This window comes from Hypanus sabinus, chromosome 23 (genome assembly GCF_030144855.1).
Source record: "Hypanus sabinus isolate sHypSab1 chromosome 23, sHypSab1.hap1, whole genome shotgun sequence".
Classification (NCBI taxonomy): domain Eukaryota; kingdom Metazoa; phylum Chordata; class Chondrichthyes; order Myliobatiformes; family Dasyatidae; genus Hypanus; species Hypanus sabinus.
The window spans coordinates 4,504,245-4,527,175 of NC_082728.1; the positions used below are offsets into that span (position 1 = coordinate 4,504,245).

Consider the following 22,931-nt stretch of genomic DNA (forward strand, 5'->3'; position numbering starts at 1 on the left):
TTCCTGAGGTTGAGAGAGCAGCCGACTAGGCCTGGTATGGAAACAGCAATGCCCTTGAACGGAAAAAGTAGTGTATACGGCCCAGACCCAGCCCCAGCCCACCACTGAGCCCAGAGTGTTGTTACGCAAAAGCAGTGGTCATCAGGGACCACACCCAGGCCAAGCTTTCTTCTCACAGGGAGTAGCGGTGAGGATGTGTGGGTCCTCTAGGGAAGCACAAGGGAGTAGGGTCACCAGAGGCAGATGACCTGACCCTCTTTCCCCTCTCCATCCTCCTACACCCTTTCCTTCCCCACCCTCCCCAACCCCTCCTCCCTCTCCTCCTACCCTCTCTCCTAACCCATCCCTTCCTACCCTCCCTCCCGTCCTACCCTACCTCTCCTCCCTCTCCCACCCCTCCTCTCATACCTCGTCCCCTCCTCCCCGTTACCCCTCTCACCCTCCCTCTCCTCTTACCTCGCCTTCCCCTCCCCCTCCTCTCCTCCTCCCTCCCCTCCTCCCCTCCTCCCCACACCTCCTCCCCTCTCCTCCTACCCTCTCTCTTAACCCATCCCTTCCTACCCTCCCTCCCGTCCTACCCTACCTCTCCTCCCACCCCTCCTCTCATACCTCGTCCCCTCCTCCCCGTTACCCCTCTCACCTTCCCTCTCCTCTTACCTCGCCTTCCCCTCCCCCTCCCCTCCTACCCTCTTCCCTCCCCTTCTCGCCTCCTCCCCCTCCCTCTGCAGGAGTGGCGTGCAGCCGGGCGGCGGCGGGGCGGACCGGGTGGACGGGCGGACGGGGCGACGCCAGCCGGCGCTCTGCCAGCGGACTGGGGGGAAGGTGCGGCGCGCTGCTCCCGGGCGCCGGCAGAAGTTTGCGGGGCAGATGTTGAGCGGCGCCGGGGTGTGTCGGTCGGTACCCCGAGCAGAGGGCGGCTCCGGTGCCCGCGGCGCCGCTGAGATGTCGCCCAGTGCGGCTGCTGGTTCCGGCATCCGACTGAAGCAGTGAGCGCTTCTCCCGGCAACCGGCGCCCCGGCATGTCCTCGGATTAAACTGAGAACCCCTCCCTCCCTCCCGCTCTCTCTCTCGGAGACAGGACCATATCCCAGCACGGAGCAGCCCGCCGAGCATGGAGATCGTTTGGGAATTATTTCTTATGCTTCACGCCAATCTCTTTCTCTCGGTCTCAGGTAGGAACTCGAGGGCTCCCCGACCTCGCCAGACTGCGCAAAGTTGCCCAGAGGTGATGCGGATTGTTTCGGGGGGGAGCTGAGCTCTGGACCGGGTCGGGGGCAGCCTGGTCCTCCCCGCGGGCTCGGGATCTGGGCAAGGGGCGGAAGGTAGGATTGTCAGTGTGCGCAGGGAGAGAGGGGTCTCCGTTTCACCGCCCGGGACGGAGCGGAGGGAGGGAGGGAGGGACCCCCTTCTCGGTCTCGCCCCCCCCCCCCGGTGAGGGTGACCGTGTTGCAGGAACCGCATCGCTCTCAGAACGGCTGGGGCTCAGGGAGAGGAGGGTCCTGGCGCTATTGTACTGCTCTGTGTGTGTGTCCCCGAGTGAATGGGGCAAGTGATCTACTTGTGACGGTGAGTGTGGCGAAGTATGTGTTTGAATCGGACGGTCGGTGTGTGCGGCTACTCGACCGATGTATGTGTGTGCGCGTGTAAACAAGCTGTGCTGTTTGGTGCAGAAGTGCGCTGTGTGTTAGTAACGGGGCGGTGAGTTTATTACACAAGCGGTGTGTTGTGCGTGTGTACATACAAGCGGCTGCTGTGTGTGTGTGGGCACACACGCACTCAGCCACTGTTGTATGTTTGCGTACAAGTGGCGTGTGTGTTGTGTACAAACAGTGTGTGTTTGTCTAAACAAGAGGCGTGTGTCTGTGGACGGAAGGTGTGCGTGATCTCAGAGGCGCTGTGTGTTCAAGTGTATTTGTGAGACACCTGGGGTGCGAGAGAAGCTGACGGTTCACATCTACATCCAGTAGCATCATAAAGCAACGACCCCGATAAGTTTATTAATTAATTTCTGACGAAACCTCTTTCGCTTCCCTGCTAACGTGCGTTTGAACAGTTGAAAATACAATTTGAAGTCCCGGGAAACAATTTCAGATTGAAACGGGACCTCTGTATCAGCGGCTTTTCGCGATTTGCTCCGGTTTCGGCAGTCAGGTGCTGGAACGAGGTTCTTAACGCTCCGAAATTTAGCCGCAAATCCCCCGCAATCGGCGCTTTAAATGGCTTGTAATCCGCACGCTCTGCCGGCTGCGGCGGGCGGGGATTGTCCCGGGAGGCGGGGTTTGAACGGCAGAGGGGTTTCCACCTCCGAGGGACTCCTCAACTGAACATCTGGGAGAAGGGCCATCAAAATCTGGCCGGCTTTGTCCCGACTCCGCGTGTCCGCTGTCTGAACAGAATACAAGTTGCTTTCCTGGGATCGCAGGGGCAGGGGCAGGGGCAGGGGCAGGGGCGGGGGGGGGGATAAGCGACTCCGCAGAGCCGGGTCGGCAGGCAGTTTCCCCCGTCATCTGGGCGAGAAGCGAGGCAGCTTCAGCCGGGCCGCCGAGTCGACATCCCGGGACCTCGGCCGGGGCAGAGGCCGGTCAGCAGGAAAAAGCACCGAACACGCCCAGAGAATCCGGCGGCAGCCTAGACTAATCTCATAGAGCAACTTCCCCAGATCAAGTAGCATCGGACACTCGGCCCGTCTTGTTCGTGCCGCCCCTCACTGACCCACGGACTGATACAGCTCTCTGGTCTGTCAGTATGAAGGTACTGTCTCTCACAGCCTGTTGTGCACACCATCCACCTGCCGGTAACAATTTAGCTAAGACCCCATTACCAGATCTTCAGATGGAAAATATTTGAGTAGCGTGTGTCGCCGGATCCAGTAACCGGGTAAATGTATTCGGTAACCTCTCTCACTGCCATTAGTGTATCCCGTGACAACCACCGCCTCATATTAACGCTAAAGTGTTCCGGCCTGATACTAATATCAAAATGCAATTCTCTAACTTCTCAATGTGGGGCATGAGTTACTGAGATTCCTTTGAACGGTAAATGACGAGCACCGATATGAATATATTCCAGTAATTGCCTGTGATATATTCAGCAACTGCAGCCTCTTTGATATTAATATAACCGCTAGACCAGCAACACGCCACGCCCGTTGGGTACCGGGGAGTTCAGGCGATTACAGTCCGGGTCCGGCACCATTCCCTAAGGAGTCCCGTGGGATGCGTGTGTTTTCCCCAGACCCTGCGGTCTCCTCCCGCAGTCCAAGGACGGACTGGGTAGCCGCATTGGTCATTGTAAATTGTCCCGTGAGGGTTAAACTGGGGTTGTCGGGAGTTGCTGGGGCAGCCTGGCCTACACTCCGCTGTGTTGCTAAGTAAATAAAAATTAAAGTAATGCAATAACTGCCTAACAATAAACACAGTTGCTCAGTAACACTGTCTGATATTCCATCATGGAGAAGTGAGGCACAGTAACAGGCCTTTTGGCCCGTCAAGCCCATGCCAAACCATTTAAACCGTCTACTCCCATCGACCTACACTGGGACCATAACCCTCCATACCCCTCCCATCCATGTACCTGCCCAAGCTTCTCTGTAATGAACGCTATCTTGTTATGTGATAATCCCCACTGGTGGTATCGGTGTCCCAGGGCCTTGTCTGACTGTGACACAGTTCTGACTGCAGGGGCTCTCACTGGCACCCATACTCGCGGGGGAGCCCACCAGGTCAGGCAGATCTGTGGAAGGCTGAGACCCTTCTTCAGGACTGAAAAGGAAGTGGGGGGGGGGGGAATGCCAGAATAGAAAGGTGGAGGAGGGGAAGGACAGCTGGAAGGTGAAAGGTGAAGCCAGGTGGGTGGGGAAAGTGAAGGAGGGACCTGATAGGAGGGGAGAGTGGAGCTCGGGAGAAAGGGAAGGAGGAGGGGACCCAGAGGGAGGTGAGGAGAACAAAAATGGAGAATGGAAAAAGAGACGGGGGGGGGGGGGGGGGGAATTACCACAAGTTGGAGAAATCAATGTTTGGACCATCAGGGTGGAGGCTACCTAGACAGAATATGAGGGGTTGCTCCTCCACCCTGAGGGTGGTCTCATCACCGCAGTAGAGGAGACCAGGGACAGACATGTCGGAATGAGGATGGGAAGTAGAATTGAAAAGGGTGGCCATTGGGAAATCCTGCTTTTAATGGTGGGAACTTCCCTGTAGCGTCTGACATCCAAGTAACACCCCAGTCTGATATTAATATTACAGTGTATTCTAGTAGCAAGTACTGTCTCCCATTAATATTCCAGTATCGCCACTGTGTTGTACTAATGTAAACTTCCCCAATAACAAGAGATACCTAATATTACTGTGATCATGCATTCCACTAACTCCTTCCTTCCCAGCATTAATATAATATTTTCCAGTAGCTACATTCTAACTGCTGTTAATGTAATGAAGTATTACTGTAACACCCATTACGTGATACTAATATAAGAGTGAATCCTGTAACAAGCACTGCTTGGTATTAGTGTAATATATTGTAGTAATTCCCCACTGCCTCATATTGGTGTAATAATGTATTTCAATAACACCCACTGCCTTATGATAACATAATCATTTGTTTCACTGACTTCAGACTGCCTAATGTGCATGCAACAGAATTCTCTACCTTATGTGAATATCCTGCCGCTGTCTGTGAGGAGTTTGTACGTTCTTCCCGTGATCGAGTAGGTTTCCTGTGTGCTCGGGTTTCCTCCCACATTCCAGAGATGCACATGTCAGGAAGTGTGGAGGGGGCCCGACACAAAAGCAGAGTAGCAGAGATGATTCAGCAATGAGCAGATGGCAAGATGACAAGCCAGGAGGACGCTCGGAAACTAAGCACAGCAGGCAACAAGGTGGACGTCAGGCAGGCAGAGAGAAAGCTCAGAGAAACCGGTCAAGGTTGGCTGGTTCAGTGAGTGAGAGCTGGGGTTAAACAGGCTGCAGGCTCTTCAGGAGCTGAGTGAGAGCTGGGGTTAAACAGGCTGCAGGCTCTTCAGGAGCTGAGTTACAGGGAAAGATTGAACAGGTTAGGACTTTATTCCTTGGAGTGTAGAAGAATGAGGGGGATTTGATAGAGGTTTACAAAATTATGAGGGGTATAGTCAGAGTAAATGTGAGTAGGCTCTTACTGCTTAAACTGGGAGAGGACATGGCTTTAGGGTGAAAGGGGAATGTTTTAGGGGGAACGTTAGGGGGAATTTTTTCACTCAGAGTGTGGTGGGATTGTGGAATGAGCTGCCATCTGATGTGGTAAATTGGATAGGTACATGGATGGGAAAGGTCTGGAGGGTTATGGACTGGGTGCAGGTCAATGGGACTAGTGGAATAAAGTTTTGGCACATACTAGATGGGCTGAATGGCCTGTTTTCTGTGCTGTAGTGTTCTAGGTGACAAGTCTGGAATGAGCGGTAGGTGACTCCTACTGGCTGGGCGGAGACTGGGAGGTATCGGCAGGAGCGGGTCTGACAGAACCTGCTACAGATAGTGAGTTGGTGGCGTGCTTTGTTGGCGCTGGAAGCATGATGGCACTTGCAGGCTGCCCCCAGCACATCCTTGCACTGTTTTAGTCACTGCTGGCAAGTGGCATGGCACAGTAGTATAACAATCAGGGTTCGATTCCTGCCACTGCCTGTAAATAGTTTTGTTCACTCTCCCGTGACCACATGGGTTTCCTCCGGGTGCTCCGGTTTCTTCCCACAGTCCAAAGTCGCAAGGGTTAATTGGTCACGTGGGTATAATTGTGCGGTGGGGGCTGATTGGGATGGAAGGCCAGTTACTCTGCTGAATCTCTGAATGAAAACGATGAACGAAGGGTAAATGCAAGCAGGCTTTTTCCACTGAGACTAGGGGAACCTGAGGGGTCACTCTGAGGGTGGTGAGAGTGTGGAATGAGCTGCCTGTGCAAGTGGTGGATGCAATTGTGACTTCAGCATCTCAGGAAAATTTGGGTAGGTACATGGATGGGACTAGGTAGGGAGTAGTTCAGCATGGACCAGATGGGCCAAAGGGCCTGCTTCTGTACTGTGGTGCTGTATGACTCTGGCTCCATTCTAGCAGCATGCAGTTTCCTGATGTGAACATAACGTAGTCCAGTAACATTTCATTCTCTCCTATTAATGTCACAGTTCACTCCAGTAACTGATCACTGTCTGCGAATACTCATTACTTAAAGTTAATTTCTAACATAACCTCTCGATGCCTAGCATTAACAATCTGCCGTGTTCCAGTTATGCTCATTACCTATGTGATCATGTACCCCAGTAACACCCACTGCCGTTAACTGCTAATGCTGAAATTAGCTATTTCCAGTGCCTAACACCTTCATTTATTTATTTAGCGGACAGTGCGGACTCGGCCTTGCTGGCCCAAAGAGCTGTACCACCCAGCAACACACCTACTTAACTCTAGTCTAAACGCGGGAGAATTTACAATCACCAATTAACCTACTAACCAGAATATCTTTGGACTGTGGGAGGAATCCCGAGTGCCCGGAGGAAATCCAAGTGGTTCACAGGAGAACGTACAACCTCCTCACAGACGGCATCGGAACTGAACTCCAAACTCTGAGCTGCAATATTATATGATACACAGTACCTGGGCACATATATAGCGAGGGAGCCTAAGACTTTTGCACAACACTGTAGTAACTTTATGTATTGCTCTGTACTGCTGCCATATATAGAAAAACAAATTTCATGACATGTGAGTGATGATTCTGATCTGGGTCTCTGTTGCGGACCGAGAGTGGGAAGGGGGCAGGGAGAGGGGAATCTTGGTTGGGAGAAGGGGAGGGAGCGGGAAGCACCAGAGAGACATTCTGTAATCATCAATAAATCAATTGTTTGGAATCAATTGACCTTGCCTGGTGTCTCAGGGCTGGGTGTGTCTGCACTCGTGCCCCCCCACCCACCCCACCCCTGTCACTCTTTCTCTACCACTCGTCCCACGGCGCTCCACCCTCACCGATCACAACATTCTTTGTTCCTGCCAGACTTACAAACTTGCTCTCCACTCCACGCTGCAATACCATGCAAAAGCGTTCGGCACCCCAGCTATTTATATGTGCCTGAATCCTTTGCAGAGGACTGTAGATTATGTGATATTATATATAGATAGCAACACCAGACTATCTGATAATAATATAATCACTTATTCCAGAACTGCGCAGTTTATTAATGTAACAATGAAGGCCTGATATTAATATGATAATGTATTCCAGGAATTTCCCACTGACAAATGTTAATGTAACAGTGTGCTGTAGTAATGAGATGGAGATCAGCTTTCTTTGTCACATGTACAGTACATCAAAACAAACAGGGAAATGTGTCGTTTGTATCGAGAATGCGCTGGGGGCAGCCCATAAGTGTGGCACACTTCCAGTGCCAACATAGCATGCCCACAAGTTACTGATACTAGTCTATACATTTCTGAACTGTGGGAGGAAACCAGAGCACTCAGAGGAAACCCACACAGTCACCGAGAGAATGGACATACTCCTTACAGTCAGCAGTGAGAATCGAACACGGGTCTTACTGGCATTATAAAACATTGCGCTAACTGCTAGGCGACCAGGCTGGCCTCCCTACTGACCAATAATAATATAAAGTAGTGGGCAAAATACTTTGTGTAAAAATGCTTGACTGTAATACACATGCCTGATATTCATTCTATAATACTTCCCAGACATTTAATATTTCAGTAAAAATGATAGCAATGATCTATTCCTGTAGGTACCCCTAGTTTGCTGTAAATGGAATAATGCAACTTCTCACATCCTGATAGTTATATAATAATGTATTTCAGTGTGTTCCCTGCCTGATTTTATTATCATATTTTAATATACTGTCGGTGGTCATGTTACTGCAAACCCCCTTTACCTAACAAGGTGACTCCCGCGTGTATGTTCATGGTCACCTGCTGCTGTAGCCCATCCAGAGAGGCTCTTCTGCACACCACTGTTGTAACCCCTGGTCATTTGAGTTACTGAATCAGAATCAGGTTTCATATCACTGGCAAGTGTTGTGAAATTTGTTGCATTGAGGCACCATTACATAATAATACATAAATAAGAAATACATATAAAAAAATTAAATTAAATAAGTAGTGCAAAAAAGAGGGGGAAGATACCAAGGAAGTGTTCATGGGTTCAATGTCCAAAATCTGATGGCAGAGGGGAAGAAGCTGTTTCTGTATCATTGAGTGTGTGCCTTCAGGCTCCTGTACCTCCTCCCTGATGGTAGCAATGAGAAGAGGGCATGTCCTGGGTGATGGGGGTCCTGTATCATTGACGATGTCTGCAGGCTCCTGTACCTCCTCCCTGATGGTAGCAATGAGAAGAGGGCATGTCCTGGGTGATGGGGGTCCTGTATCATTGACGATGTCTGCAGGCTCCTGTACCTCCTCCCTGATGGTAGCAATGAGAAGAGGGCATGTCCTGGGTGATGGGGGTCCTGTATCATTGACGATGTCTACAGGCTCCTGTACCTCCTCCCTGATGGTAGCAATGAGAAGAGGGCACGTCCTGGGTGATGGGGGTCCTAGTGATGGATGCCACCTTTTAAAGTGCCCTCGATGCTGGGGAGTGGTGTAGTTGGCTGAGTTTACAGTTTTCTGTAGCTTTTTCCGATCCTGTGCAGTGCCCCCTCCATGCCAGGCAGTTAGAATGCTCTCCATGGTACATCTGTAGAAATTTGAATGTCTTGCTGACATTCCCATTCTTGTCAAACTCCAAATGAAATCTAGCCACTGCTTTGCCTTCCTTGTAACTGCATCAATATGTTGTGTCCAGGAAGATGTTAGAGGTATTGAGACTTAGGAACTTGAAACTGCTCACCTTTTCCACTCAGTCGGTGTTCCCTCGACTTCCCCTTCCTGAAGTTCCTTTGTCTTATTGACGTTCAGTGCAAGGTTGTTGCTGCAGCACCACTCAACCAGCTGATCCATCTCTCCTGTACGCCTTCTCGTCACCGTCTGAAATTCTGCCAAAGATATTTGTGTCATTGACAAATTTCTAGATGATGTTTGAGCCGTGCCCAGCCACCCAGCAAGAGCAGAGCAGTGGGCTAAGCACACATCGGTGAAGAGAAGCTGGCCTCCCAGTGAGGAAGGGGAAGTGCAGAAGCCCAGGTTTTGGAGCTTGTTGATCAGAAAGAAGGGCCTGATTGTGTTTAATGCTGAGCTGTAATCAGTAACCTGCAGCCTGTCATAAATACTGCTGTTATCCAGGTGACCAGTGGAGAGCCAGTGAGACTGCATCCACTGTAGACCTTTGATAAGGATAGGCAAATTGCAGCGGATTCACATTCTTGCTTAGGCAGGAGTTGATTCTAGCCATGACCAACATCCCAAACCCTAATCCAAAGCACTTCATCACAGTAGATGTGAGTGTCACTGGGCGATAATCATTGAAGCAGGTCACCCTGCTCTTCCTGCGCACTGCTATGATTGTTCCCCTTTTGAAGCAGGTGGGAGCCTCCGACTGTAGCAGTGAGAGACTGAGGATCTCCTTGAACACTGTCGCCCTCCTGTCAGCTTAAACCAGTCTGGCCATTCTTCTTTGACGAGGGATTTTCACCCACAGAACTGTCACTCACCGGATGTTTCTTGTTTCTCGCACCATTCTCTGTAAACTGCTGTGTGTGAAAATCGCAGGAGATCAGCAGTTTCTGAGATACTCAAACCACCCCATCTGGCACCAACAATCATTCCATGGTCAAAGTCACTTAGATCACATTTCTTCCCCATTCTGATGTTTGGTCTGAGTGACAACCGAACCTCTTGACCATGTCTGCGTGCTTTTAGACACTGAGTTGCTGCCACATATCTGATTAGATATTTGCATTAAAGAGCAGGTGTACAATGTCCACTGAGTGTGTGCCAGCAAGAAGCCTTGTTTGATAATGATATATCAGTAGTGTCTCACTGGCTTATGACATAACACATTCTGGTAAAACTCACTACCTGATATTCATAAAATAAAATAGTCCATTAATAATCTATTACCATATATTAGTATGATAAGGCATTCTAGTAACACCCAATGGCTGATAATAATATGAGAATTATTCCAGCAACAACCAATCGTAGATATTAATATAATAATTTATTCCAATAAGATGCAATGTCTATGATAATAGAATAATAAGTCCATTAACACCCACACAAATAATATATTCCAGTAATTTCACCAAACCTGAAATTAAAATAGTAGCATTTCAGGAACACCCAATAGCCTGAATTTATTATAATATATTCCGATGTCACCAATCTTTTACTAATATATTCCATTATCTCCCCATTGTCTGATATTACCATAAGACATAGGAACCAAATTAGGCCATTCGGCCCATCTAGTCTGCTCATTGCTGATTTATTTTCCCTCTCAACCAGCTGCCTGTGGCAACGAATTCCACAGATTCACCACCCTCTGGCTGGACAAATTCCTCCTCATCTCCATTCTAAAGGGGCGTCCTTCTTTTCTGAGGCTGTGCCCTCTGGACTCCCTATTGGAAACATCCTCTCCACATCCACTCTATCTAAGCCTTCCAATAACAGTATTGAAATTACAGTGAGGCCCACTGACTGAAATATGAAACGTAATGCACTACCACCCCCTATCTTGCATCTGCATAATAATATTCTCCAGTAATAATTCTACTACAGTATAATAATGTATTCAAGTAATACCCATAGTCTGATATTAATATTATAATATATTCCAGGAACAGCAATTATCTAATATTAATTTATTCATCTATGCCAGTAACTTTTAACTGACTGGTATTGACTTGGTAATATCTTCCCGTAGCCTCCACCGGCAAACATTAACATTATAATATATTCCAGGAACTCTTCACTCTGTGATTTTAACATCACTTTTCAATAAAATGAACTGTATGATGTTAATATCAAAATGTATTCCAGTAACACCCCATTGCCTGTAATTAATATTGTAATAAACCCAGTAAACTTACTGTCTGATATTCACAAATTCCAATAACAGGTACGGTTTTATATTAGCATAATCTATTGTGTTAATGCCACCTATCCAATATTAATATAATAATGTTCTACAGTAACTCCTCACCACCTAATATTGTAACAGCCACTGGCTGATATTAATTTTATAAGGGTAGCTCGGGGTAGCGCTGTTGGTGTAATAATGTAACCTTTATTGCCGATATTAAATTAGTAATATTCCACAGGCTGAATTTGATATAATTAATGTATTCCAGGAACTTCACACTGGCCAATGCTAATATACCACATTCCAAAAAAATTAGAATACATGAAATTAATATGATAATATATTCCAGTAATATCTCACTATTCAATATTAATATAATAATATTATAATAATTAATATAACATTAATATATCTGTGCGTTTGCATAGTTTGTTGTGTCTGCACTCTACTTGATCTTTCACCGATGCTGTTACATTGCTATTCAATAGATGTGCTGTGTATACCTGCAGGAAGAAGAATCTCGGGGTTGCATGTGTGACATGTGCAGTATGTACTCTGATATTAAGTTTACCTTGAACTTAATAATGTATTCCAGAATCTTCACACTGTCTGATGTTGAAGTAATGACGTAGTCCAGTAGTTCCTCATTATCTGATGTTAATATTATTGTATTCCAGTAACACCTACAGAAGGGTGCATTACAGTGGCGTAGCGGGGAGAGGCATACTGGTGTAGCAGTTAGCGCAACACTTTAATGAGCCAACGAACAGTCCACTTCCCTCTGCGGTGTGGCAGGTGTTTGTACATCCTCCCCACACTCTTGGTTTCCTCCCACACTCCAAACACTTATGGGCCAGGGTCAGTAACTTAATGGGCACATCACGTTGGCACTGAAAAGTGTGGTAACACTCACAGGCTGCCCCCAGCGCAATCCTTGTAGCTTTGATTTGACTCATAACGACGTACTTCTCTGTATGTTTTGATGCTTCGATACCCATGTGCCAAAATATCTGAGTGTTCCTGTAAATTTCCACTGCCTGCTATTATTATGATTACCTATTCCAGTTGCAGAATTGCCTGCTATTGAGGCAATATTCAATGCCCCACTGTTACATAATGCATCTCTTCAAAGTTCAAAGTGAATTTATTATCAAAGTGCATATATGTCACTATATCCAACCCCCAAGACTCATTTTCTTGTGGGCCATGTCCATAATAGAGTAATAACCTATCACAGAGTCAATGGAAGACCACAGTAACTTTAGGGCTTTCAACTAGTTTGCAAAAGACAACAAACTGTGCAACAGTAAAATGAAATAAATAGTCATAATAAATTTTAAAACAATAAATATAGAGAATAAGAGATGAAGAGCCCTTGAAAGTGAGTCCATAGGTTGTGGGAACAGTTCAGTATTGGGGCGAGTAAAGTTAAACCCACTGGTTCAGGTACCTGACAGTTGAGGGGTAATAACTGGTCCTGAACCTGGTGGTGTGGGTCCTGAGGCTCCCGTGCCCACTTCCTGATGGCAGCAGCGAGAAGAGAGCGTGACCTGGGTGGTGGGGTCCTTGATGAAGGATGCTGCTTTCCTGCGACAGTGTTTCATATAGATGTGCTCAGTGGTGGGGAGAGTTTTACATGTGATGGACTGGATCATATCCACTGCATTTTGTAGGATTTTCCGTTCAAGGGCATTGGTGTTTCCATACCAGGCTGTGATGCAGCCAGTCAATACACTCTCCACTACACATCTATAGAAGTTTGACAAAGTTTTAGATGTCATGCCGAACCTTTGCAAACTCCTGAGGAAGTAGAGACACTGCCGTGCTTTCTTTGTAATTGTACCTACGTGCTGGGCCCTGGGCAGCTCCTCTGTAATGTTACCACCGAGGAATTGAAAGTTGCTGACCCTCTCCACTCTGATCCTCGAATGAGGACTGGCTCGTGGACCCCCCAGTTTCCTTCTCCTGGTCAATAATCAGCTCCTCGGTCTTGCTGACATTGAGTGAGAGGTTGTTATTGTGGCACCACTCAGCCAGATTTTCAATCTCCCTCCTGTGTGCTGATTCATCACCGCCTTTGATTCGGCCTCTGACAGTGGTGTCATCAGCAAACTTGAATGTGACATTGGAGTTGTGCTTAACCTCACAGTCCCAATTGTAAAGTAGATAAAGCAGGGGACAACACACACAGCCCTTTGGTGCTTCTGAGCTGATGGAGATTGTGAGGAGATGTGTTTGCCAATCTGAACTGACTGGGGTCGGCAAATGAGGAAATGGAAGATCCAATTGCACAGGGAGGTATTGAGGCCAAGTTCTTGGAGCTTATTGATTAGTTTTGAGGGGATGTGGTATTGAATGTCAAGCTGTAGTTGATGAAGCGCATCCTGATGTGCACTCCTTTGTTGTCCAGATGTTCCAGGGTTGAGTGAGGAGCCAATGAGATGGCATCTGCTGTGGACCTGTTGTGCCAGTAAGCAAATTGAAGTGGACCCAAGTTATTTCTCAGGCAGGAATTGATATGTTTCACCACCAAAGTCTCACTGTGGATGTCAGTGTCCCTGGAGGATAGTCATTGAGATAGGTCACCACGTTCTTCGGTACCTGTGTAACTGAAACTGGCTTGAAGCAGATTGCTGAAGCGAGAAGTTAACTCTAGCGCTGCAGGTTATATGCTGTTGGTAACTCTCTTCAAACAAGCCTTATCGAAGCCCCCGGCTATGATATGAAATACGTCGGGATAGACTATTTGGTGACGGAATCACGCAGCACCTCACTCGATTATAGTTGGCCGCTGGTGGCATGTAAACTGTGATCAGGATCACTCTTGGCAAATAGAACGGTTGGGGTTTGATCGTTAGACGTTCAAGGTTGAGGGAAAACCACCACATCGGAGCATCGCCAGGAGTTTATCCTGAAACGCACACGCCCATCTTTTCCTTTTCCGAACAGCCCATTCTGTAACCAGGTCTGATGGCTGTGTCTGGGAGAAAGCCAACTCTCACTCAGGCACAGAACACAACCACCTCACAGTTCCCCTCTCAGACAACAATCTTACCCTCAGTTTTGTTCTGCAGCAGCTGCACGTTTGGCAACAAAGTTCTGGGTAGAGAAGGCCTCATTCCTCTGTGTTTCAGCCTGGCTTGAAGCCCCTGCCCACCGGCCTCGCTTTCAGCATGGCAAACATCTTTAACTTCTTACTGCCTATTAATAGTAAAATGCTTTAGAATAACACCCTCTTATATAAATATAGCAATCTGTTGCAGTGGTGAGCATCATTAATATAATGATATATCTTAGTGACAACTCCAATTGCACTTTACTATAAAAATGTATCGTAGCACACATGTCTCATATTAATTCCATAATATTTCTATTACACTCATCACTGGATATTAATATAATTATGTATTTCAGTAAGTTCTTAAAGGTTCCTTAAGGTTGCTAAGACTGTGGGCTGGTAATTGGGATAAGCTCCCACTACCTATTAAATGTCCCCAATGGTGTGCATCTCAAATAGCCTCTGACAACCAATTCCATCTCCTGGCCTTCACATGTGGCTTAGCTACTAACTGCATCAGAGTCAGGAAAAGGGGCAAAGGCAGGTAACTGCCGCCTTAAACCCAGTCGTTTTGTGCAGAGGGGACTCGTCAGCCGTGATTGGCAGCTCATCAGGAGAAGGAGAGCTCTGATATTGTCCTCTGCTACCTTGCAGCTAAACCCAGCTCATGGGGAAGGCTTTGGGAAGGTCTCGGCCTGAAATATCAACTCTGAAATCATTCCCACGGATGCTGCCTGATCTGCTGAGTTTTCCCGTATATTACCATTATATCATAAATTATAGCAATGGAAGATGTTGGGTGTTACTGGGGTGTATTATAATATTACCATACAAGAGAGAGTTATTAGTCTATGTTAGCCCAGTGACCATGTACACCACCCTCCCCCTCCCCACATCCTCTTTCTGAAGCTCTTAGCTGGGGGAGCAAGGGTAGTTCTCCACTCTCTGATACTCCAGTAACATCCACCACTTGATGCTAATCTAACAAGGTACAGTAACAGATCAAACACCATCTGACTGATCATCGGATGGAAACCTCTGGCAAAAGCAGAACTTCCCGGTGTCCAGCCATTTCAACTCCTTTCCCCATTCCCATTCCCACATTGCCTCTTTTGCCACGATGAAACCACTCTGAGCAGCCTCCAACCTGATGGCATGGACGTCAGCTTCTCCTTCCAATAATCTCCCCCACCTCCCTCTTCTTCCATTCCCCACTACAGGCTCTTACGTCTGCCCCTCACCTGCCCCCTCTCCCGTGGTCCGCTCTCCTCTTCTGTCAGATTCCTTCCTCTCCAGCCCTTTACCCCCCCAACCTGCTTCACCTATCGTCTTCTAGCCATCCTCCTTCCCCTTCCCACACCTTCCTATTCTGCTGTCTCCCATCTTCCTTCCCAATGGTCCTGGAGGAAGGCTTTTTCTCATGTCCAGAGATGCTGCCTAGCCTGCTGAGTTCCTCCAGCATTTTGTGTGTGTTACTCTGACCATAGACGCTGTCTGACCTGCTGAGTTCCTCCAGCATTTTGTGTGTGTTACTCTGACCATAGACGCTGTCTGACCTGCTGAGTTCCTCCAGCATCTTTTGTGTGTTACTCTGTCCATAGACACTGCCTGGCCTGCTGAGTTCCTCCAGCATTTTGTGTTACTTGGGTTTCCAGCATCTGCAGATTCTGATATTAATCCCAGAAATACCCTCCAACTGATATTGATGTAAAAATATGTTTCCCTAACATTCCACTGCTTAATATGAATGCAATAATATATCCTAGTAACACTCCACTGGATAATGTTAATAGTATAATATATTCCAATATATTCCAATATGCAGTCCAGTGCCTTACATTAATATCACTGTGTATAGCTGTAGCATCCCTCTGCAAATCAGAATATGTCCCTCTGCTCTATGATGTTTATTTATCAAGAAGCTCCTCCTTTCTTTATTGTTTCTTTATTCCATGAGAATAAAGGCTAATGAGGCCCTCAGTGCCACTGAGAACAGCTCAGTACAGGCCCTTCAGCCCCAATGTTGCACCAACCCTTCAACCTACTCTAAGATCAACCTAGCTCTTCTCTTTCATGCCTATTTAAGAGTTTCTTAAATGTCCCTAATGTAACTGCCTGTATCACCACCTCTGGCAGTGATTTTGATACACCCACCACTATCTGTAAGACACTTACCTCTTGCAACATACCTATCCTTTCCTCAAATTATGCCCCCATAAAAATTATGGCAGTGGGTGGGATTGACCTGCCTCCCTCTGGTGAAGGGGCTCCTTCAGGTGAAGATCTCCCTCTGGTGAAGATCTCCCTCAGGCAAAGGGGCTCCTTCAGGTGAAGATCTCCCTCTGGTGAAGATCTCCCTCTGGTGAAGATCTCCCTCTGGTGAAGATCTCCCTCTGGTGAAGAGGCTCCTTCAGGTGAAGATCTCCCTCTGGTGAAGGGGCTCCTTCAGGTGAAGATCTCCCTCTGGTGAAGGGGCTCCTTCAGGTGAAGATCTCCCTCTGGTGAAGAGGCTCCTTCAGGTGAAGATCTCCCTCTGGTGAAGAGGCTCCTTCAGGTGAAGATCTCCCTCTGGTGAAGATCTCCCTCAGGCAAAGGGGCTCCTTCAGGTGAAGATCTCCCTCTGGTGAAGAGGCTCCTTCAGGTGAAGATCTCCCTCTGGTGAAGAGGCTCCTTCAGGTGAAGATCTCCCTCTGGTGAAGAGGCTCCTTCAGGTGAAGATCTCCCTCTGGTGAAGATCTCCCTCAGGCAAAGGGGCTCCTTCAGGTGAAGATCTCCCTCTGGTGAAGAGGCTCCTTCAGGTGAAGATCTCCCTCTGGTGAAGGGGCTCCTTCAGGTGAAGATCTCCCTCTGGTGAAGAGGCTCCTTCAGGTGAAGATCTCCCTCTGGTGAAGATCTCCCTCTGGTGAAGGGGCTCCTTCAGGTGAAGATCTCACTCTGGTGAAGATCTCCCTCAGGCGAAGGGGCTCCTTCAGGTGAAGATCTCCCTCTGGTGAAGGGGCTCCTTCAGGTGAAGATCTCCCTCAGGTGATCTCCCTCTGGTGAAGGGGCTCCTTCAGGTGAAGATCTCCCTCAGGTGAAGGGGCTCCTTCAGGTGAAGATCTCCCTCAGGTGAAGGGGCTCCTTCAGGTGATCTCCCTCAGGTGAAGATCTCCCTCAGGTGAAGGGGCTCCTTCAGGTGAAGATCTCCCTCTGGTGAAGGGGCTCCTTCAGGTGAAGATCTCCCTCTGGTGAAGGGGCTCCTTCAGGTGAAGATCTCCCTCAGGTGAAGGGGCTCCTTCAGGTGAAGATCTCCCTCAGGTGAAGATCTCCCTCAGGTGAAGGGGCTCCTTCAGGTGAATGTCTCCCTCAGGTGGAAGAGCTACTCCCTCTGGTGGAGATGCTTTCTCACTGCCAGTTGTACAGGTGGGTTCTATGAGTTAAAGTTCAGAGTTCAACAGGCTGCCCTTAGCACATGCTCTGACTGTGTTGGTTGTTGATGCGATGTTTCCATGTAGAAATTTCAAAGTACATTATCAAAGTATACTGGTGCAACAATATTCAACCCTGACTCATTTCCTGTGCAGCAAATGTAAGAAACACTGTATACACAGAAAATATAAGAATTATAACAATCAATGAAAGACCGCACCCAGCAACACGGACAAGAAACCAATGTGTAAAAGACAAAAAAATGTCCAAATGCAGAAAAAAGTGAAAAAAATAAGAATAAATAAATAAGCAATAAATATCAAGAACATAAGATGGAGTCCTTGAAAATAAATCCATTGGTTGTGTAAACAGATGGTGTGAGTAAAGTTATCTGCTTTGTTTCAAGAGCCTGATGCTTGAGGGGTGATAACTGTTCCTGAACCTGGTGGTGTGGGTTCCTGATGGTTGAGGGGTGATAACTGTTCCTGAACCTGGTGGTGTGGGACCTGATGGTTGAGGGGTGATAACTGTTCCTGAACCTGGTGGTGTGGGACCTGATGGTTGATGATTTAATAACTATTCCTGATCCTGGTGGTGTGGGTCCTGATGGTTGAGGGGTGATAACTGTTCCTGAACCTGGTGGTGTGGGACCTGATGGTTGAGGGGTGATAACTGTTCCTGAACCTGGTGGTGTGGGGCCTGATGGTTGATGATTTAATAACTGTTCCTGATCCTGGTGGTGTGGGACCTGATGGTTGAGGGGTGATTGGGTCCTGATGACTGAAGGGTGATAACTGTTCCTGAACCTGGTGGTGTGGGACCTGATGGTTCAGGGGTGATAACTCTTCCTGAACCTGGTGGTGTGGGACCTGATGGTTGATGGGTGATAACTGTTCCTGAACCTGGTGGTGTGGGACCTGATGGTTGAGGGGTGATAACTGTTCCTGAACCTGGTGGTGTGGGACCTGATGGTTGAGGGGTGATAACTGTTCCTGAACCTGGTGGTGTGGGACCTGATGGTTGAGGGGTGATAACTGTTCCTGAACCTGGTGGTGTGGGACCTGATGGTTGAGGGGTGATAACTGTTCCTGAACCTGGTGGTGTGGGACCTGATGGTTGAGGGGTGATTGGGTCCTGATGACTGAGGGGTGATAACTGTTCCTGAACCTGGTGGTGTGGGACCTGATGGTTGAGGGGTGATAACTGTTCCTGAACCTGGTGGTGTGGGACCTGATGGTTGAGGGGTGATAACTGTTCCTGAACCTGGTGGTGTGGGACCTGATGGTTGAGGGGTGATAACTGTTCCTGAACCTGGTGGTGTGGGACCTGATGGTTGAGGGGTGATTGGGTCCTGATGACTGAGGGGTGATAACTGTTCCTGAACCTGGTGGTGTGGGACCTGATGGTTGAGGGGTGATAACTGTTCCTGAACCTGGTGGTGTGGGACCTGATGGTTGAGGGGTGATAACTGTTCCTGAACCTGGTGGTGTGGGACCTGATGGTTGAGGGGTGATAACTGTTCCTGAACCTGGTGGTACGAGTCTTAAGACTCTTGTGCCTTCTTCCTGATGGCAGCAGTGAGAAGAGAGCGGTGGGGGGTCATGTGTCACATGTCTTAACACACAACTTTTTGGACTTACAAACAAGTATTTCTAATTGAGCATAAGTATGAATATCTATGAGGATAATTAGCATTATTTAATATGCAATTAAGCACAATAGCTAAACTCCAAGGGGCTACAGATAATACATGGAGGGTGGTTCAGGACTGGTGTATGTTTTCTGTTCTGCTAATTAGCACTGATGGGGAACTGGAAATACCCACCAGTTACCAGAATTAATTGAGCCGAGGCAGTAACTCTGCCTCACACTGGAGCACCCTTAGATAATGCACAGCTCATCAAGAGCCTCTCCAAGCTGTCTCCCGTGTCTGACAAGCTGTCCAAAAGCCCTCTGCAGTCAGAGTCCGCCCTGCCTTTCCCATGGTGCCAGCAAATCTGACGAGCTGGTGATTGAGCTCAGGACGAGGGCGGGTGCACAGGCTGCTGGCGGTGAGAGTGATGGTATTGGCATTTGTGTGCTGGTTCAGGACAGACCCTCCGATATGGCAACACTAAGCTGCTGTCCCCGTCCACGTCGGGTCCCCTCCCGATCACTGGCTCGTGAACGTCTGGCTTCTTCCTCGTGGTCAGTACAGCTCTGCGGTGTTGCTGCCGTTGAGTGAGAGGTTGTTGTTGTGACCCCAGTGCTCAGGAACTGAGAAGTCTACGGAAGGTAGTGGATCGAGCCCAGACCAGCAGAGGCAAAGCAAAGCTCTCCTCCCCACTGAGCACATTTACACAAAGTGCTAGCACAGGAAAACAGCTTCCATCAGCAAAGGCCCCACCCTCCAGGCCGTGCTCTCTTCTCACAGCAGCAGGTACATATCACCCTTCAAGCATCAGGCTCCCGAACCAGCATGGATAACTTCATTCACCACTGGTTCAACAATCCACTGACTCACATTCAAGGACTCTACAACTCGTGCTCTCAGTATTATTTTATTTCCACAATTCCTCTCCTTTTGCACGTGGCTTGTCTGTCAGTTTTTGTTTTTGTATAGTTTTTCATGAATTCCCTTGTACGTCCTTCTTCCTGTAAATGAATGTGGTATCGTATGGTCCTAAAGAGGGGCCTCAGCTGAAAACATTGCCTGGTAATTCCACCCCCCCCCACTTCCCAAAGACACTGCCTGACCCCCCTCAACATTTTGTGTGTTAATGAGATCACACACACTCAGTGGCCACTTTATTAGATACACCTGCTTTCCCGCTCGTTAATGCTCAGCCAATCATGTGGCAGCAGCTCAATGCATAAAGCACACAGACACGGTCAGGAGGTTCAGTTGTTGTTCAGGCCGAACATCAGAGTGGGGAAGAATGTAATCTCAGTGATTTTGACTGTGGAATGATTGTTGGTGCCAGACAAGGTGGTTTGAGTATCTGAACACTCAACACGTTGAACATTGAAGCGGACGGGCTACAGCAGCCGAAGGCCACGGGCATTCTCTCAGCGGTCACTTCATTAGGTACAAGAAGTACACAGTAAAGTGGCCGCTGAGAGTGTACGTACCTTGAGCTTGGAATATCGCTGGTGCTGAGATTGAGAGTCCAGAGGGTTGAGAGGGACACGTTCCTAGACATGAACATCAGGGCTCTGGGGATGGGTGGAAGTCGATGGTGCCTAGCTCAGAATGGTGCAGGACGCAGCACTAATGCAGTCAGCAATGCAGCGACAACAATGGTAGCACTGCTGAGACCCATGCAAATGGCCACCATTACATCTCCGGTCTGGATAAAGTGGCAGGAGCCAAAAGAGAACTTGTGAAGGTGAGTCCCAATGAAAGGTGTTGGCCAGACCTTGGCCCAGCTACTTGTTCCCCTCCTTAGGTGCTGCCTGACCTGGATTAGAAGCCTGAGTTATAGGAAGAGAGTTATCTAGGTATTACACTCGTTACATGACGGACGTGGGCGGTTTGCAGAGGGTGCAGAAGAGGTTCACCGGAGTATTAACTGGATTAGAGTGTATGAGCTACAGTACTGTGTAGAAGTCTTAGCCACATTTATATACCAGTAGTTAGGGTGCCTAAAACCTTTGCACAGACCTGTATTTGTCACCGTAGAGCAGTGAGCAAGTTTGTAAATTTGGGGGAGCAAAGGATGTTGGGAATGGTGAGGATCAAGTGTCACAGGAGGGATGAGGAAAAGGAGTGACGGGGTGAGGGGGGGTTGCACTGGTTCAGACAACCCCAACCCTGAGACACCAGGCAAGGTCATTTGTTTCCAAACAATTGGTTTATTGATCATCTCAGAATGTCTCTCTGGTGCTTCCTGCTCCCTACCCTTTCCCTTCCCCTTTTCCCCACCGTGATTCCCCTCTCCCTGACCCCTTCCCACTCTCAGTCCACAATAGAGACCCAGATCAGAATCGGGTTTCTCATCACTCACACATGACATGCAATTTGTTTTTATTCGGCAGCAGTGCGGTAAAAGACAGAATTCCGACAGCACTGTGTAAAAGTCTTGGGCTTCCCATCGATAGATCTGCGCCCAAGGCCTTTGCACTGCACTGTATGTGGTTCTTCTCTGCGGAGCAATGGGAAGATGTGCCAGAGGTAGATGAGAGGCATAGATAGGGTAGACAGGGTCGAAATGTCTAATCCCCAAGAGCATGCCTGTAAGGTGAGAGGGTGTGAATTCAAAGGAGATGTGCAGGGAATGTTTATTACAGAGAGAGTTGTGGGTGCCTGGACTCTGCTGCCTGGGTTTGTGTTGGACACAGGTATGACAGAGGTGCTCAGGAGAGTTAAACAGGCAGACGAATGTGCAAAGATTGGAAGGGTAGGCAGAAGGGATTAGTTTACTTGGCCATTTGATTACTGATTTAATTGGTTCAGCACAACATTGTGGGCTGAAGGGCCTGTTCCTGTGCTGGACTGCTCTATGACCTTACTGCCCAGAAAGCTGCTGTGGAACTCGGCAGGGGCACCCTCGTTACGGGAAAAGGGGTCACTAATTCACGGGAGAAGAGGGATGGTTGGACAAGGGGGCAGACCCCTGAGTGGACAGTTTAATTGAAACATTCAACTTGTGGAGCGTTTCACAAAGTAAATGGCTGTTCTCACAGAAAGAGTGACAGTGATGTTGGATTAGTTCCACCAGTGTACAGAGGAGAGTGCGGGATATATTTCCACTCAGAGAATAATTGAAGCTTGGAATAGACATCCCCAGAAGGCATACAGAATTCAAATCGTTCACACCATTTAAAGGTAGATTAGACCAAATATTGAAAGGCACATTCAGGTCAAGAGCAGACAGCTTCCTAATGTGAAACTTCACACATTTTTGTATGTCTGACAACCTCGGTACGTATCATCCACTCCAGTGAACAGTCGTCCATGACAGGGACGTGGAAGGTTCAAGGTCAGGTTAGGGTTTAGGCACATGGACGTGGGGAGGAAGCGGTCAGATTAGAGTTTAAGGATGAGGATATGGGGAGCTGGAGGTCAGATTAGGCCATAAGACCATAAAACATAGAAGCAGAATTAGGCCATTTGGCCCATCGAGTCTGTTCTGGCATTTCATCATGGCTGATCCTTTTCTCCCCCTCCTCAGGCGCACTCGCCGTAACCTTTGATGCCGTGTCCAAACAAGAACCTATCAATCTCAGCCTTAAATACACCCAACGTCCTGGCTTCTACAGCTGCCTGGGTAACAAATTCCACAAATTCACCACCCTCTGGCTAAAGAAATTTCTCCACATATCTGTTTTAAATGGATGCCCCTCTATCCTGAGGCTGTGCCCTCTTGTCCTAGACTCTCCCAGCATGGGAAACATCCTTGCCATATCCACTCTGTCTGGGCCTTTAAACATTTGAAAGAATTCGATGAGATTTTCCCCCCCCCCCCCACCCGTCCTTCTGAATTCCAGCAAGTAC

The 22,931-nt window shown here is 48.2% G+C and overlaps 1 protein-coding gene across 2 annotated transcripts in view; it reads left to right on the forward strand.

The window, feature by feature from the left end:
• Positions 1–789: 789 nt before the first annotated feature.
• ca10a (carbonic anhydrase Xa) overlaps positions 790–22,931 on the forward strand; it is a 269,702-nt gene continuing 247,560 nt past the window's right edge. The window contains exon 1 of one of the 2 annotated variants that reach the window (XM_059948186.1): positions 790–1,172. In XM_059948186.1, coding sequence (XP_059804169.1) covers positions 1,112–1,172 — 61 coding nt within the window. In that variant the 5' untranslated portion in view covers positions 790–1,111. The remainder of the gene's footprint in view (positions 1,173–22,931) is intronic. The other variant, XM_059948187.1, reaches the window with a different exon arrangement.